Source organism: Diceros bicornis, chromosome 9 (assembly GCF_020826845.1).
Source record: "Diceros bicornis minor isolate mBicDic1 chromosome 9, mDicBic1.mat.cur, whole genome shotgun sequence".
NCBI classification, from domain to species: Eukaryota; Metazoa; Chordata; class Mammalia; order Perissodactyla; family Rhinocerotidae; genus Diceros; species Diceros bicornis.
Window position 1 is genome coordinate 5,341,441 of NC_080748.1, and position 18,332 is coordinate 5,359,772.

At 35.2% G+C, this 18,332-nt stretch overlaps 1 protein-coding gene across 3 annotated transcripts in view; it reads right to left on the reverse strand.

The window, feature by feature from the left end:
* Nucleotides 1-18,332, reverse strand: part of XPO4 (exportin 4) — a 127,027-nt gene that overhangs the window by 11,642 nt on the left and 97,053 nt on the right. For all 3 annotated transcript variants that reach the window (XM_058547827.1, XM_058547826.1, XM_058547824.1), the window contains exons 10-16: nucleotides 12,848-13,024; nucleotides 12,080-12,222; nucleotides 11,429-11,574; nucleotides 10,526-10,703; nucleotides 5,267-5,426; nucleotides 4,608-4,777; nucleotides 3,720-3,894 (exon numbers count right to left, since the gene is read on the reverse strand). In XM_058547827.1, coding sequence (XP_058403810.1) covers nucleotides 3,720-3,894; nucleotides 4,608-4,777; nucleotides 5,267-5,426; nucleotides 10,526-10,703; nucleotides 11,429-11,574; nucleotides 12,080-12,222; nucleotides 12,848-13,024 — 1,149 coding nt within the window. The remainder of the gene's footprint in view (nucleotides 1-3,719; nucleotides 3,895-4,607; nucleotides 4,778-5,266; nucleotides 5,427-10,525; nucleotides 10,704-11,428; nucleotides 11,575-12,079; nucleotides 12,223-12,847; nucleotides 13,025-18,332) is intronic.

Sequence of the window (18,332 nt, forward strand, 5' to 3'; positions counted from 1 at the left end):
CCAGGATGTGAACCAGTGACCCCCGGGCCGCCGAAGCAGAACGTGTGAACTTAACCGCTAGGCCACCAGGCAGTCTCCCCAAAACATTTCTAATTGTTGGAGGCAGAAAAAGCACAGAAAACAAAGAATATCTGAACCACACATTACATTGTCCATTTTGAGGGTCATCATAACTTCTGGCATACATAAAGAAATAACACATAGTACATGAAAAGATGCTCAACGTCACTAGTCAGTGGGGAAATGCAAATTAAAACCACAATAAGATACTATTTCAGACATGTTAGAATGTACGATCATCAAAAACACAAGAGATAAATACTGGCAAGGAGGTGGAGAAAAGGGAACCCTTGTGCACTTTGGTGGGAATGTAAACTGGTACAGCCACTATGGAAAACCGTATGGAGGATCCTCAAAAAATTAAAAACAGAACTACCATATGATCCAGCAATTCCACATCTAGGAATATATCCAAAGGAGACAAAAACATTAACTTGAAAAGATATTCGCCCCACCGTGTTCACAGCAGCATTATTTTGTTAAAAAGGAGACAATGTACACAGAAATAGAAATATAATGATGTACACTTGAAATTTATATAATGTTATTAACTCAATAAAATAAAGAATGGATGAATAAATAAATAGAAAAGGAGTCAACAGGCCCCAAATGGAGTCACTTTTGCTAAGCTCCACCAAAACTTACTACCTAACCTAACTGCAATTTCAACCTTCCCTCGAATGTGACCTTTAACCATCCAACCTGGAATTTCCTGGTCAGCACCAGTGAGATAATCCACTGAGAGACCCCTTCCGTTTTCCTTAGGAAGGCAACCTTGCCGAAAACAATGCATTCTACACTAATAATTTCCTTTTTTCTGCTCCCTTTAAAAACCTTTCCTTTTCTGCAGCTCAAGAGAGCTCTCTATTTGCTAGATGGGATGCTGCCCAATTCATGAATCATTTAATAAAGCCAATTTGATCTTTAAATTTACTCAGTTGAATTTTTGTTATTTAACATTTACAGTAGCCATGACATGGAAACATGCCCATCGACAGATAAATGGATAAAGAAGTTGTGGTGTATATATACACACAATGGAATATTATTCAGCCATAAAAAAAAAAAAAAAACGAGGAAATCCTGCCATTTGTGACAACATAGATAAACTCTGAGGGCATTATGCTAAGTGAAGTAAGTCAGAGAGAGAAAGACAAATACTGTGTGATCTCACCTATATGTGGAATCTAAAAACAAGAAAACACAAAAACAAAGTCATAGAAAAAGACTTGTGGTTACCAGAAGAAGGAGGTGGGGGGAGAGGGAATTGGAGGAAGGTAGCCAAAAGGTACAAACTTCCAGTTCTAAGATAAATAAGTACTAGGGATGTCATGTACAACATGATGACTATATTTAACACTGCTGGATGATGCATATGAAAGTTGTTATTAACACAAGGAAAAAACTTTTTTTGCTTTTTCTTTTTATTGCATCTATATGAGATGATAGATGCTAACTTATTGTGGTAGTCATTTCATAATATATATAAGTCAAACTATCATGCTGTGCACCTTAAACTTCTACAGTGATGTATGTCAATTACATCTCAATAAAACTAGGGAAAAAAAAGAAAATTATTATTTATGGAAAAGCACATAAATGCATGCCATCATCTCACTTCCTTAAGTAATTTAGGTTCAAAAAAGAAAAAGAGGGCTGGCCCCGTGGCTTAGCGGTTAAGTGCTCGCGCTCTGCTGCTGAAGGCCCGGGTTCGGATCCCGGGCGTGCGCCGAGGCACCGCTTCTCTGGCCATGCTGGGGCCGTGTCCCACATGCAGCGGCTGGAAGGATGTGCAGCCATGACATGCAACTATCTGCTGGGGCTTTGGGAGAAAAATAAATAAATAAAAAATTAAAAAAAAAAAAAAGAAAAGAAAAAGAAATAACACAAATCACAGAATACGACTTCCTCAATGCCATTCGCAGAATTCTGCTACTATCCTCATCTCTTTCCAACTGATTAGCTAAAAAAAAATTAAGCCTCCACAGTAAGGATTAGCAAACTTTTTTCTATAAAGGACCAGAGGGTAAATATTTTAGACTTTGTAGGACACACCATCTCTGGCCCAACTACTCAATTACAACTGCATTATAGTGCAGAAACAAGATGTAAATGTTTGAGCATGACTGTGTTTCAATAAAACTTTATTTCATACAAAACAGAGCAGGCCAGATTTGGTTTGTGGGCTGCAGCTGGCCAACCTCCTTCCTATAAAATCAAGAACAACACAAAGTTCTCGCCTGTTATTTTCCTTTCCAATTCCTCTTGGCATAGAACATAACTTCAGATGATCAGTCCTGCCCTGAGTATAAGAGTAAATTATGAAGATAATTCTATTTAAAGCTATACATATGATAATACAATTATTTAAACTAGAAATACATGGTCAGCCTGGTTTTCCTTCTGGTTCTAAAGTCACAGACAACTGCTTACTTCTGTTACTGTGCCCCTTCTCAGACATCAAGAGTACTCTAGTCACAAGGATTACAGGCTGGCAACCTACATATACTGGTGACTCTTGGTTCTTGATTTAAAGCTTATTATTTAAGGCAATGTGTCCATGGGGGTTGTTATGGGTTGAATATGTCCCCAAAAATTGATATGTTGAAGCCCAACTCCCAGTAAAACTCAGCACACAGGCTTATTTGGAAATAGGGTTGTTTCAGATGTAATTAGTTAAATTAAGATAAGGTCATCAGGATGAGTTCCGAATCCAGTATGACGGGTGGGTGTCCTTACAAATAGGGGAAATTTGGACACAGACATGCACACATGGAGAATGTCATGTGAAGATGAAGGCAGAGATCAGGGTGATGCTTCTACAAGCTAAGGAATGCCAGATTGCCAGCAAACCACCAGAAGCTTGGGGAGAGGCCCGGAACAGATTCTCCCTCATGCCCTTAAAAACGAACCAACCCTACCAACACCTTGATCTCAGACTTCTAGCCTATAGAACTGTAAGACGATAACTTTCTGCTATTACAGCAGCCCTAGCAAACTAATACAATGGCTAATATGCATCTCCTTGTTCAAGATAAGGGAAAATTTCACTGATTCTTTTTTTTTTTTTTGTGAGGAAGATCAGCCCTGAGCTAACATCCATGCTAATCCTCCTCTTTTTGCTGAGGAAGACCGGCTCTGAGCTAACATCTATTGCCAATCCTCCTCCTTTTTTTTTTCCCCCAAAGCCCCAGTAGATAGTTGTACGTCATAGTTGCACATCCTTCTAGTTCCCGTATGTGGGACTCGGCCTCAGCACGGCCGGAGAAGCGGTGCGTCAGTGCATGCCTGGAATCAGAATCCAGGCCACCAGTAGTGGAGCGCGAGCACTTAACCGCTAAGCCACGAGGCCGGCCCAAAATTTCACTGATTCCTAATGAAGAATTAATATACCAGTTCAGGCTCTAATTTGGGTTGCAGAAAAATGTGCCTAAACCTCGGAACACTTGATAATTTCAATGTCATCAGAGCAGATATAGATAAATCATAAGATGATAGTTGTAAAACATAAGCTTCAACCTATTCATTGGGAGGGAAAAATATCAGAAAAGCTATGACTGAAATGTTTATGTCCCCACAGACTATTTTATGGCAACACATAGCTAAAACAACTACAGGGTTAATGAAGAGAGTGCAATCAAAATAAGGGGAACTGTTACCTCAGTCCAATACTGCTGTTTGGTTTCTGTGTCCATATGTGCAAAACCTCCTAAAACAAGAGCCTTCATCAGTGTTCTCTGCACGGGACTGGACAAGAAATTCAGAGGTGGGCTTCGGCTTGCAAACTGCTTGGCTAAGTTCCACCAGTTTTCACACTGAATTACTAAGTTTGCCCTACAGGCAGAAATAACAAAACATAAGATATATTACTTACATTGGATGCATACTAAGTAAACAAAAATGGAAGGTAACTGGGTTTAATTAATTTTTAAAGTACAGTACAATTTGGTATAGACTTCGGAGTCACAGAAGCTTATGTTCAAATCCTATTAGTCGTTTGACAATGTAAAATTTATTTAATCTCTCTTAATTATCAGTTTCTTGATCTGTAAAATAGAGATAACAACAGTAATAACAGCCCTAAATCTCATGGCTGAGACTGATGTAATGATTAAATGAGATACTATATATGAAATGCTTGGAATAGTCCCTACTAAATTGTAAGAATTCCATAAATAGTAGCCAATGACAACAATAACAATAATAACAATCATATTCCTGTGTAGTAAGAAAAATGAAAACATTTTCAGAATTTGTTATAGAAAGCATTAACAATTTCACTTTGCAAAATTAAATTAAATTAATTATTAATTACTAAATTATCAGTTTTTCTCATCTTTAAAATGGGATAATACTAATAGGATACCTGAAAAATCAAATGAGACTATTCTATATTAAAGTGTTTTTAAAACTATAAATTACGAAATTAAATATATATGTTACTCATAATATTCTTTGATGCCAAATCCTTGAACAGTCAACACAATCCTCAACTGTCACACACACACACACACACACACAGAGTCTGCCTCTTAGAATCAGCTTACCTTTCTCTTCTTTCCACCAAAGTGACAAGGAGCTGTACAGTATCATTTGCAAGGTCCTGCTCACTACTCCATACTGAGAGGTTACTGATGACTTTTTGTAAGAGGTAGCCAATAATCCACTGAGAACCCTCTGTATCTGCTCCAAATGCTGTACTGAAGGGCAGACTTATCTTAAGAGGGAAAAATTTTTGAAGGTCAGAAAGAAAGATCAGTTGATGCATAGAAAAATAAAACTGAAATTAGCATCTAAATCTGAAGTACTGTTTACTTCACATCAATTTTATAAATGTATTCATTTCCGTAAGTCCAAAAGAGACATCCTCAATCCACTTATGTTTTCCACTGTGATTTTCCTGTTAGCTTTAATTACTCTATTATTAACACACTAACATGTTATTTACATCAAAAACAAAGAACATAAATTAATCCATTCCCAAATAGTAATCTGTAACTTAATATTGGTTAAAATAAGCTGAATCAAATGATGTGCTCTAAGAAAAGTTATTAAAATAGCATGCCATTCATACAGTTCTTTCAATGCGGAAAATGTTCAAGTCTTAGTTACGTTCTGATGAGAAAATCACCAAGAAAAATGTTGTCATTTCTATAATTGCCATCATCATAACTCCAAATGAAGTTAAACAGTTTTACATTCTGACCTGATCATACAGTTTCTCATTCACCAGGAGATAAGTCTTTGCCCAGCGTTTTAGAAACCAAACAATATCTTTGCCCATTTGAGGGCTTAGTAGATGAGTGAGATCTGCTCTTATCGCTCGAGATTCAACTTCTGAAACTCTCAGAACGGCAGACAACAGCCTGTAGGTATAAAAAAGAAGTCTTTTATTTTTTTATGTATTTATTGGTTGTCTAACCATATTTTTTTCTAAAATTGAAGTCTTTTTTTGTTTCTCAACTCTCTGGATTTAGGCCAGGGTATACTTGCAATTTTCATCAATAGGGTTGTAGGCAAAAGCCCCATTTCAGGGCCGGCCCCGTAGTATAGCAGTTAAGTGTGCACGCTCTGCTGCTGGCAGCCGGGGTTCGGATCCCAGGCGCACAGCGATGCACCGCTCGTCAGGCCATGCTGTGGCGGTGTCCCATATAAAGTGGAGGAAGATGGGCACAGATGTTAGCCCAGGGCCAGTCTTCCTCAGCAAAAAAAAAAAAAAACCAAGGAGGATTGGCATGGATGTTAGGCTCAGGGCTGATCTTCCTCACACACACACACACACACACACACACACACAAAAGCCCCACTTCATTGGTGACCTTTCAGGAAGTCGGTAACAAAACAAAGAAAGGGAAGAGAGTCATGGCTAGAGACATCCTTCTGTTGAACCTGTAATTCCATGTGCAAATCTCAGCATTACTGTCTAAAAAATTTTTCGAATTCAAAATGGAGAAATACATAAAATTAAAAGTTCAGCGTAAATGCTAAATTCTTCAGCACTCCATCACTTCTTAAAACTTCCATGGTTAGCACTGTTTGTTTTTATACACTGGTCATTTTATGGTGTAGGATCTGGTAACTGACTTATCTACAATGTATCTTGTCTCTAAATCTGGTAGTCCTATTTATTTCCTAACAAACTTGATTCTTAATGGTACTTTAAAATAAAAGTTTTGCTAGAAACATTACCTACATAAGCATGCATATTGTTTCCTACACTATGTAATTCATATGACCGTGTGGTGTTAATAACATAGTATGATATGCAGATAAGTAAAAAAGTCTTTGTTCTGGGGGTGGGAGTAGGAGAGCACATAACCCATATTTAACTTGACTTGAGCTAAAAGGCAAAGAAGCAAAGGATTTAATGGAAAGAACTCATGAAAACACCATTTTATAAATATCAGCACGAAGAGAGGGATTCAAATCATCTGGAGTTGGGCTTCTGCTACTTTCCTTACTGCTTTCAAGATGACTGAAATCATCTCCTTGTAATGAAACCTTATGGATATGTTTCAGTTCTTCATCCAACTGGATGTCTCAGAAGTACTACATACTGTTGACCACTCTGCCCTTCTGAAATTATTTCTTCCCTTGCACCATACCTCCCATATTTCCCCTAATCTATCTGCTTACTTTTCCCAGTCTATGACCTCCTCCTTTTCCTGTGACCTTCTTTAAATCAGGTGGTTTTTAAGGTTCTACCCTCACAATCTCTTCTTTTCTTGCTAGACACATACTCTTTATACCACCAATGCTCAAACCTTAAAAAACTATTTTAGGGCATATGTGAACAAAAATATCCCAACAACCTCACAATACATGTAAGTTGATGTATTACATTTGTCCCATAAGAATAAATAGTTTTAAATGATATAATTTGCAGCCTAACAGAATTTTAATTAAATAGTTACAGTGACCAAATTTATGCACTGGAATTTAATTATCATAGTGTTTTGATACCATCATCCATTTGAAAAATAAAGAAGTTTTTCTTCAACAGTTGGAAACTTTACATTGTTTGTTTTTCTCCTTAAATTTTTATTTCCATTTCATTTCCCCTTAGAATATTATCCTAATATAATAAATTTTTCTACTCATTATATTGATCACACCATATACCTCTCTGAAACAAATGTCTAGATATCAAAATATATATTTTTAAAATTTCCAATGATCATAAGACCATGTTTAAAAATGTCTTCTGGATTGAATTATCATCACAATACTTATTAGTTCACAAATGAGGAAAATGTAAGTTTAAATAAATTACTAAACATAAAAATAAAATTTTGTGCATCTGAATGATGATTAATCTCTGAATGAGATTAATGTAGGAGGTTTTATTTTTCCAAATTACTTCATGTATCTGTGAAAAAATAGTTATTGTTAGAATGAGATAGAGTTGGGCATAATTTGATTCCTGTTTTTCATTCCAGTAGATATCAACACTGAGAAAACTCACTCATAAATAAATGGAAGGTATTTTTAAAATAGTAAGGTCTTGGAATTATTTGAACTTCTTCCAAGTTATATGCCAAAAATCATTGAAAATGATCATCAAAAATTATTTCTAGGGCAGTTCTGGGGCAGATAAATCTGAGGCTCTCCTGGGAGCTTTTCTTCATTCCTTCCTCTCTCATCACCATACTCAATCCATCAGCAAAGTCCTGCAGAGTTACCTCTGAAACACCTCTCACATCCGTCTGCCTTTTTCCATCTTCAATCCACTACTATTAATGATGATGCTTCCTAACTTGCCTTGTCATCCTTTAAATCTATCTTCCACAGTATAATCCTTCTAAAACATTTTGATCAGTTCACTTCCCTATTTCAAATCCTTTTCACCATTTTTACTCCTACCTCATTAGCCCAATCCACAGTGTCCATCCCAACCTCTCCGTCTTCATCAAATACCTCTCCCCTCCATGTTTACACATTGGCCATACCAAACTCTCTCTTGCTTTAAGCCATGCTCTCACTTCCAGGCCTTTCTCGTTGCTGTCATCCCTGCCTGGAATACTCTTTACCTTCCTCTATATGTTGCAAACTCCTATTTATCCCTCAAGTATCTATCAGTTTAAATGACATCTCTTCCAAGAAGCCCTTCCCTTGATCCTCCCCTACCAACAGGTTAGGTGAACTTGGGGGTGCTCCTATATCACTCTTATCACACTTTCATTGTATCCTCAGATCCTGGCACATAGGAGAGTTGAAGAAACAACTGATGAAGACGTCAAAATATTTTTTGAACTGTTGAAATACCCCAATCCTACCTCAATTTCTTAAGCAAGCTATCTAAAAGTATTTTATATTTCAGACAGCACTCACAGTTTCCCATACTTTCCAAATTAATCTTTGATGACCTTTGCATTTCATAAACCAAAAGTCAGCAAATGAGTCAAACAGAGATCTCTCTAACGTCTCATAACCTCTACTATTATCACTCTGGTCTGGACCACCATCATCTTTCTCTAGGATTACAGCAATTAGCCTCTTAAGTGATCTTCCTACTTCCATCTTTGCCCCTGCTGGTTTACTTTCAATGCAGCGAGTAACCTTTTTAACACACAAGTTACTCTTCTGCTCAAAATGCTACAACAGCACCTCACTTCACTCAAAGCAAAAGCCAAAGATATTCCAAAGGCCTAAAGACTAGATGATTTCTCTCTATTTTCCCCTCTTAGTCCATCTCCTACACAATTCCACCTCACTCTGCTCAACCCACAACGGCAGTTCTTGCTGTTCCTTGAACATGCCAGGCACACTGTAGGGCCTTTACTTGGAATGCTCTTCCCCCAGGCCTTCATGGTGGCAACCTCAAGTCACCTTCTAAATAAAGCCTACACTGGTCGTACTATTTAAAATTACAAACAATTTCTGCAATCCTGACCCCCTCACCCTGCCTAGTTTCTTACCCACACACTTATGGTCTTCTAATTTACTATTTAATTTACTTATTTATTATTGCTCCCCTTCAAGGAGCTTGAAAAGGGGAGCGATTTTTGTCTGTTTTGTTCACTGAGGTTTCCCAAATGCCTAGAATAGTGCCTGGGACATAGTAGGTCCTCAATAATTATTTGTCAAATGACAATTTCTTTAAGAAATATAAACTATTTTTTAAGTCAAACAAGGACTAGTTCTCCTATATACCATTCAATTTCACATTAATTCTTTGGACTAAAAAAAAAATGGTGATTTTGTTGTTGTTGTTCCAACCCTCACCTCAACCCTCCATAGTCTGTGCTCTCAGATATCTGAATGTTTTGCTCCCACACTGATGCCTGGGACTAGCAAAAATTGAAAAAGCACTGAAAATACAAGGAAAGCATTCCTGATGGTACTGCCCAGGCAAGAAATATGACAAAGAATATAATATGACAGCACCCTGAAATGAACTGCCTTTGAAATTAACATTCATCATGAATCAAACCAAAGCAAAAGCAATGATTTCCACAGACACTTAATCTAATGCCTATAGTAATCCCAAAAGGAAAAGATAAAATTTTTTCAATAGAGCATTGATACTTTATTTCAACCAAAAGAATGCAACAATAAAGGAAATAAATTCCCAAACATTTCCTTGATATTAGCTTAACAGTTCAATTTTTTTTAAATCATATTTTCTACTGCACAAGTTTAAATGATATCCATGTATTTTTGCACTAAAATAAAAAGAATGAGGTGGACAGCACTCTGTTTCATTGTTGATTTTGCAACTGACAAAAACCAATGTTATTTCATTACTGATATCTCCGCCTGCTATCTAAATTTAAAGCTAAAGATTCTGAAACTTAAAATACTATTTTCAAATCCACATTTAGGAGGATATTTAGTCCAAATTTATCCCTCCTTAGTTTCGCCATTAAGAATTAATGAAAATTTTGCCATTACTATTAGGAAGATCAAAGTGAATTATATCATTTGGGGCACACTACTGTCTTATAACTTCACCTGACAGGGCTCTCAAGTCCCACACATTCAGGATAAATATTTTCATTTTCTAATATAAGAATCATAGTTTTCCTTAAGAAAGCCATTGAAATGTAGTTTTAGCTTTATGAACAGTAAATACTAGTTAATGTTCATTTGTTTTCTAAGAATCTCATATTCTTTGTTTCTTTCATTTAGGTTGCCTGTACCCACATTAGTACCACATTCTGAGGGACAAGGGATATGTTCATAGAACATGAGATTGAATGTCCCTTCAAAGTCTCATTGTATTTAGAATAATTTTACATTTCTTTTCCTTAGTACTGGATATAGCTGTCAATTCTCACCAGAGTGGCACTGCTTAAATATACTGAGTACTTGCCATCCTTGTTTATTTCAAGGCTTCTCCAAGTTTTATTTTCTTTCATGTATCAGATTTACAACGTGCCTATCACTCCAGTCATCTACCCATCAACTCAGAATTTATAAAACAGTATAAATTACAAGAGCACAGCTATAGAGTTCATATTACCTAATCACAGAATCTGTTCTGTTGTACCCTGGGATGGAAGAAGCCTTTTCTCCTGGAGATCCCAAAATTTGAAGTGTTGTATTAATGTCAACTTCAGATGAATGCTTAATGGAATATTCCATTATTCCTGGAGGTATTAGCGGAGTCTCTCCCTGAGTATCATCAGCTAAGAGGTAGCCTTCAGTTTAAAAAAAATTAAAAATGAACACTTAACAAATCTACATTTATCAAATTGCACTATAAATTTTTTCAGTTTTATTTTGATTTATATACATCATATAAATTGATGTAACAGTAAATTATAAATGTTAATATGTTAATTTCAAGTTTGATGAGAAGAAACTTTCTATTTCTCAGATAATAAACTCTCAAAACTACAGGAAAGGACAAAGGACAAATGTTTTATTCACCAATTTTATAATTCATACTGACATGTAGGCTTTTTAATCTACTACCTTTTAATAATTTTCAGTAATATATTCTATAAAGTTAATAAGAATTCTACTATTATCTATATCAAAAGTCAATATTTGGGAACGCCTTTCCAAAAATTAAGATTTTTTTTCCTGATTATTTAAAATACAGAAACACTGATAGTATGGTTACAGAAGAAGACCCTAAAAGTCAGACTGCCTAGATTTGCATTCTGGCTCCAAAAATTAATAGCAGTGTGACCAAGTACTAATTTCTTATAACTCTTTAAGTCTCAGCTTCTTCATTTATATGATGGGGATAATGATAATGACAACAACAATAATACCTAAGTTCTGTGACATATGGTTAGCTACATCCAAATTTCATCCAATACTATGTATGGACTATTGTTTTTAATATATGAAGCCTCTTTTAAGGCTTAAACTGCTCAGTTGGCAATTACATTTTAAAAAGAAACACCAAACCAACCTGTAACTAAAATAAGCCAGTGAATATCTTCATACAGATCATCAAGCGTTTTGTTGTCAATAGCGCTTGAACCAGGTGAAGCAAGTAATTGCTGCTGATGTCGTTGTAACTGACCATGGAGCCTTGTTACTCTTTCTTCTAATAAACTAAAAGAGGAAAAAAAACCAATAGCTTCATAAAGTTCAACAAGCAAAGACCTAGAACATCTTATATTTCCATTTATTAGACAACATAAATTAAGATGTTAGCACAAAAACACATATACAAAAATATTTATTATATACACAACTATTCTCATAGCACTATAGGAATTGTGATTTATTCTTTATGACAGAATTAAAACACTGCTTTACAAACAATCAAGGTTTACAACAGGCATTTGAAAACTGGTTATTCCAAGGTTTTATTGATATGGGTCAAATCATTTCTCATACCATGTTTTCCATAATCTCTCTGCCATCTATGCTGTAGTGCCTGGGCTCCAAATGTACAAGCCAAGGAATGCAATCATGAGTATGTTTCTGTCCATTTGTTCCAGTGTGCTGGGATACGGGGTGGGGGTGTTTAAAGTCTTTAAACACTTTAAGTGCTCTCCAGGGAATTGAGAATAAAGAATATTTGCTCCATGGGGTTTCTTTGGACTGTGTGTACCTTGTCAGAAGAGGTATACAGTGTTCTGCAGCAATTCTTCCTAGCATTCCTACACTGGCTAGTTGATCTGAAAACTGGTCTCGATCATCTTCTTGAAGTTCACTTATTTCTTCTTCCTCACGAGAGGCCACACCATTGGCAGTCTATTATTGATGAAAGAAATACAAATGAGGAACTGCACTCCTATGTTCAAATAATCATGCATTTCTATTGCACTGTAAAATAATTTCGGCACTATACATGAAAAGAACTAGATGGAGACAACGTTTGAGTGCACCTGTCTAGGGACATCTATCTAACTATGCTCAGAGCCTTAGCAGTTACCAAAAAGCGGGGGGAAATACAGAAGAGAAAGAAGAAGAGGGCATATTACCCCATGGCACATATATGTAAACACAGCTAACTGCATACCCACAACCCACCTCCCACACCAGAGAATTTAACTTCTATCCCTGAAAAGATCCGACATCTTAAGATGCATGGTCCTTTGAATACAAGAAGTCATTCACATCACTTGACAACTAGGAAGACACAGGTGGGTAACTGACAACTGAAGAGAAAGGAGGTAACTACAAGCAACATCTCATAAAACATGAACTCATTCAGACAAAAGGGACCACTTTTGCTCTCCAGCTAATGCTCTCAGCAAATCTTCTGAAGGAGCTCATCCTAAATTTCTAGTATTATACAATGCATAATAAGATAAAGTAGATGAAACAGAGCCTATGATGAAATAGATTTTTAATTACAACCTGGCTTAAAACTTACCAAATTCCTTGTGCCATCTGGAGCAGCTAGGTGGCACTGAATATAGGAATTGAAAACTTGAACTGCATGTTGGGTAAAAAAGCCTCTATGGAAATGTTTGTCATCTTGGACCAAAGTTAGCCAGGACTCCAGCAATTTGTCATATGCTTCCATGTATACCATGTCATCTTTATCAAGCTAAGAGAAAAGAACATTCATAGAACAAATGGCCAGAGAAATAAGATGGGCATTATAACAAGATTCACATTGCTATACATATAAATAGTTTTATAAGTTTTTCTTTTAACAAAGGTTCTCAAATATTATTCAATAATCTAGCTAACCGAGTTTGTTTTAAAAGTAACTATTCAAACATTACAGTAAAAATGTGTAGGCTTTTTATCCAATTTTCTAAAATTTTTCTAACTTAATCTAAATAATTCTTAGGACAACAGGAATTAATGTTTATGTTTTTAGAAGACCAGCTGTTCAGTGCTTTCTGGAATGTCTTTTTCAAATAAAAACAATATTAACATTTTTCTGTAGTCAAGAAGAGAACTGTTAGAACAAAAACATGAAATGTGTACTTACTACACAATTTTAAATGATTTTAGAAAAACTGAAGAATGATGAAAATAGACTGTCTTACTCAGCATATTTAAGAATACATGGGAAGAACTTCATGGATGCTCCTTACCATTTTATACTAAAAAAGAAAAGCAAGGATAGGGCCTACACAGGAGCCTGAGAGGGTGCTGAGGCAGAAGGAACACCACGAGCACATGGACTCATGGAAACAAAAGTGTGTGAGGATGAGAGTGGGAAAGCTGAACAGACAGCAAGCAATACAAACTATAAGGAAACTAACAATCCTGCAGGCTTGCTATTAAGTTTTTCACCATGTACAAACTGTGTCCTAAAATAACTTCCAAGTCTAGTGTTCTGCCATATTGAGGAGAAAGATTCTATCCCTAGTGATTAAGGATACCTCTTTGGATCTCAAAGTGTTAACATATCACTTAATTCTGTGACACTCTAATAAGATTCCATACCCTAATTTTGCCATTAATTAGTAATCTGGATACACAATTTAATCTGTGTGTCAGTTTCTACATTCACAAATTCCCTAGGTCACTATTCAGTGAAACTGGGAATACTTAGTGTCAAGTACTATGCTCAGTGCAAAAACCTAAATAACGTACCATCGAAGCTTTTGAGCCTCAGTCCAATGGGGAAGAGTGAGAAGCAAACAAAAAATTCAGAAAATACACTAAAGGTCATAAGAGATAAACATATATTTCAGGGTCAGTTTTTAACAACAGCATCTCTCATAAGTAATTTGTTACAAACAAAGCAGTAGAGTCTTTTAACTATGTATTCACTCTTAAAAAAGGTTTTGGCACAATCCACAATTTCTGACCTTCTATTAATAGGTGGTGAACCCAGGAATACTAAAGGTTTATAGGTCTAATCTATAACTTGCTTTTCCGGTTTCTAAAGCAAGCAGACAGGCCTCATCCTACAAATACAGAACTCTGGAACCTTCATCAGAAAGCACCATCTCAAACTGTTATTCTAGCTCAATTTGTCAATGACTCAAAAAATAAAAGTAATGGAAGATCTATTTCAAGTATTCCAAATGAAGGCAGACCACCAGAATACTACTACCAGATAATAACATCTAAGCACCTAAGTGAACTACTTCCAGTGAATTGTGTTTTATGCCTTCAGCTTTTATTAACCCACAGAATACAAAGAAAAATAGTCATTTTCTGGATCAAATGGATCTTTTCCAATTTTTTTATATTTTTAACTCATTTTGTGAAAAATTTACAAAAGAATGGAAGGAAAGTGAAAAGAACTTCATTAGATAATTTTAATAAGAATTTAAACACAGCAAACCCAAATTTTTATTCCATATTTTCCTGGCCTTGAAAGTATATATGTCAAAAATGGGCAACATTCTTTGAATGCAACTAACTGGAACATATTCATCTTGTATACAGTCAATTCTCGAAATTTGTGGTATTTATGATCTATAAGGTTACCGGGAACACTGAACCAGCGAATACAGGGTTAGGTTCCTTCTCTGGTCACTACATTTTTCACCATGTATAGGTGAACTGATCCATACATAACCTTGTTTTACGTGTGTTTCTGTTTCTAAACACCTTATTTAGTAATACATATTGTTGATTCATTAATAATGAACTCACAGCCAACAACACTACAACTCACATGAACGAAGCTTATCCAACACACATATTTTCTCCATAAGGCACATCACAGCCTTCTTCCACTTAGGAACACCAGAAAGCACTTCAGCACAACACTGGGGGACCATTTTGAACAGCGAAATAATCCACTCAGTCACTGCACAGGAAGAACTTCAGTATTTTGTCACAAAAATTTGGAATACCCCATTTCACACAAAAACTTGAAAAATGTAGCACTGGAGACCATGAGAAGGACACTTGTTTACAGTATGAGGGCTGAAACAAGAAGGCAGAACATTTGCCTAATTTGACCTCAGCTGGGAACAAGAATGCCAGGTGATTCATATCTTTCGTCACTCTTTGCATGCACGTCTGGGAATGATCATGAAAGTGCCTTGAGTGCTGATTTTGGGATTACAAACGGAATTGAGAAAGGAAAAGAATTTGCAAATATGGAATATGTGAATAATGAGGATCATCTGTACTTATAAAATCTACCTCTAATAGGTTCTAATTTACTATTAATGCTGGTGCTTCTTGCCCATGTATCATCAAAATGCAGTACACTTTTGAAAACTTTAATAGCTCATAATTTTGTTGAAGGACAGACATATTCCTGGCTCTAGAAATGCAATAACATATTTAGATTTATAATCAATGAAAATGATGGATTCAGTTTTTTTTCATTTCTACATCATTTATTTCCTTCCAACCATGTTTGTACATACTGCTTTCAGCATTAATACAATTAAAACCATATTAAGTAAACTTTGTTGCATGAACATCAAAAAAGATGAAGCAATACTATCATCATCTTTTAGCAAAATGTGATGATCCAAACTCTTGTCACAAAACATTGGGTGAAGTTCTTCCTGTGGAATGACCGACTGAATGGGAATGCCATATTTTCTTTTTGTCCTTCGAAATATATTGTTTGCTCATGAATTGTTGAGTTTGAGAAAATTTATCTAGAACACCATCAGCTAAAACTCAGTCCCAGATTTCACTTATACTATCAATTTTACCATCATTATTAGAGCCTAGAGTGCTGCTGTGTCTTTACATTCATCTTATGAGTCATTTTATCACTGTGAAATGTCTTATTCTGGCAATTTCCTTCTTTTTGTTCCTATGGGCAGAAAATGAAAAATTCTGAATTCCAAACTGTATCCAATTAAATGTTAAAAAAAAAAAAAAAAGACTTAGAAGAAGTCTCCAGACTTCTTTTATAGCTTCTTGAAAGATTATGCCACACTTTAGGAAATGCAATTAGAAAACTGAAAAATAACGAATACTAGCTATTTATTTCATTTGTATTGATTCATTTCACTATTATGTCATCCTTGTAGGTGATTCCATCATTCCTCTAGTCTCTTATTATTTTAATCTTTTTTTTAATTATAGGTGGGAATTGATGAGTAATGGTGAAATACTTCTTAAGATCATGAAACAGCAAAATGTTTCAAGATACAAGAGAAATTAGATCACTAATTGCAAGATAGTAAATGTTCTTTTTGTTCTAAGGTCTCTAAGGAAAAATAAAGTCATGAAAAATCAATGTTTAAAATAGCTACAACTGTTCAAAAAAGAAACTCAATAACCAGACCCTGGTGGTATACTGCAAGTTAAAGAATGTTGTAAGAAATAGCCAAATACAATCTGTTCGAACATTATTCGTTGTCATGAGATTGAGTATTCCATATCATTCACTATCTCCTATATGAAACTTTGCAAGAGATTTTTTTTTTCTATTTTTGTTTTTACTTAATATTAGGAAAAGTTCTTCTGAGAGCAGGTACGCTTCCTTTTTGCATAAGATCCTCCTAAGGAACTGTATGTCCCATTCCATTCCAAGACCTTCAAATTCAGATCTAAAAAGTCAAACTTACTATATATAGATAAGCTTATAGCCTGTGTATCAAGATTGTTCTTCTTTTCTAATCTTGATTTTCTACTCTTATTTAATTCTGATTGTCTTTTGCAAGTTTTAAAAGATGATTTCATTTTAAATGTTCTTTTAATAAGCTACCAGAAATCTTGTATGAAACAAAGAGAGAGGGTTATGAAAAAATAAAATAATCTCTAATATAGTTTCAACTGCTAGGTTACTAAAATTTCTTCTTTCTTTCTATGTCATACTCATTCTTCCAAAGTCTGCCTGTTTCACAGAAGAGCAGCTGTGAAGACTGGCCTTATGTAGACAAGATGCCATTTGAAGGGTTAACTGAAAATGAAACTGACTTAAGAATGTCTACTTAATGGGAGAGTCACATGGTGACATATAGAAGAATGTTTGCTGCAGCCTTACTAAAAACAGTGCAAATAAATTTACTGAACCATTCTCCTAATCTTTTACATTAAAAACTATGATTTCTAACACCAATTAATGACATAAGAAAATACTCATAATAATATAAATAAAAAGTAATGGTTTTGTTTTTAAGACTGTTATACCATAAAATCTGGAAAAAATACATCTAAACATTAATAAAAACAAGTTTCAGCAGTGAAACTACAAGTGATTTGATTTACTTCTAAATTTTTGCTTTTTCAAAAAAATTTTTAAAACAATAAGTATTAAATGTCCATAATTAGGAGGAAAAAGGTATTTAGCTCTATGTGTGAGTAAAGAAATGCCAAGAGGGGATTTTTGGAGAATTTTAACTTTATGTACTGTTTGAGTTACTTTTACCAATGAGCATATACCATTTTCACAACATTAAAACTGTATTCTGAAATTATATTAGTAACAAAATTGAAATTATAAATGAGAAGAAAAAAGTAAAAGTAAAAACGTAACTTACAAGAGACGGACACATTTCTAGAAAAAAACGTAACTGGGTATTGGGATCAGTTAAAAAACCCTGAATACTCCCATAGACAACAATTTAAAATTTTTAGTTAGTCTACACTTTTCTCCAGAAGAAAATACTAGGCTCAGTAGATATACAGGTGACATCTACTGAACTAGCAAAAAACAAAACAAAACATAAAACAAAAACAACCAATCTTACACAAACTGATCCAGAGAAGAGAAAAAGAGAATGAGTTGGCGAGTGACTGCAAAGCTGGTATAACTCTGACAAGAAACAAATCATTACGTTGGGTTCAACTCACAAACGCAACGATAATTTTAACATTAGAAAAATCTTTTATAAAAGCAATTTAGAGTGGGACGTCAGCATCATGGCGGAGTGAGCTTCCCCCATTGAACTCTCCCCCTCTAAGACACAACAAAAACGACATTCATATTCCAACAGAAGCTATTCACACAACACAGGGCACATCTG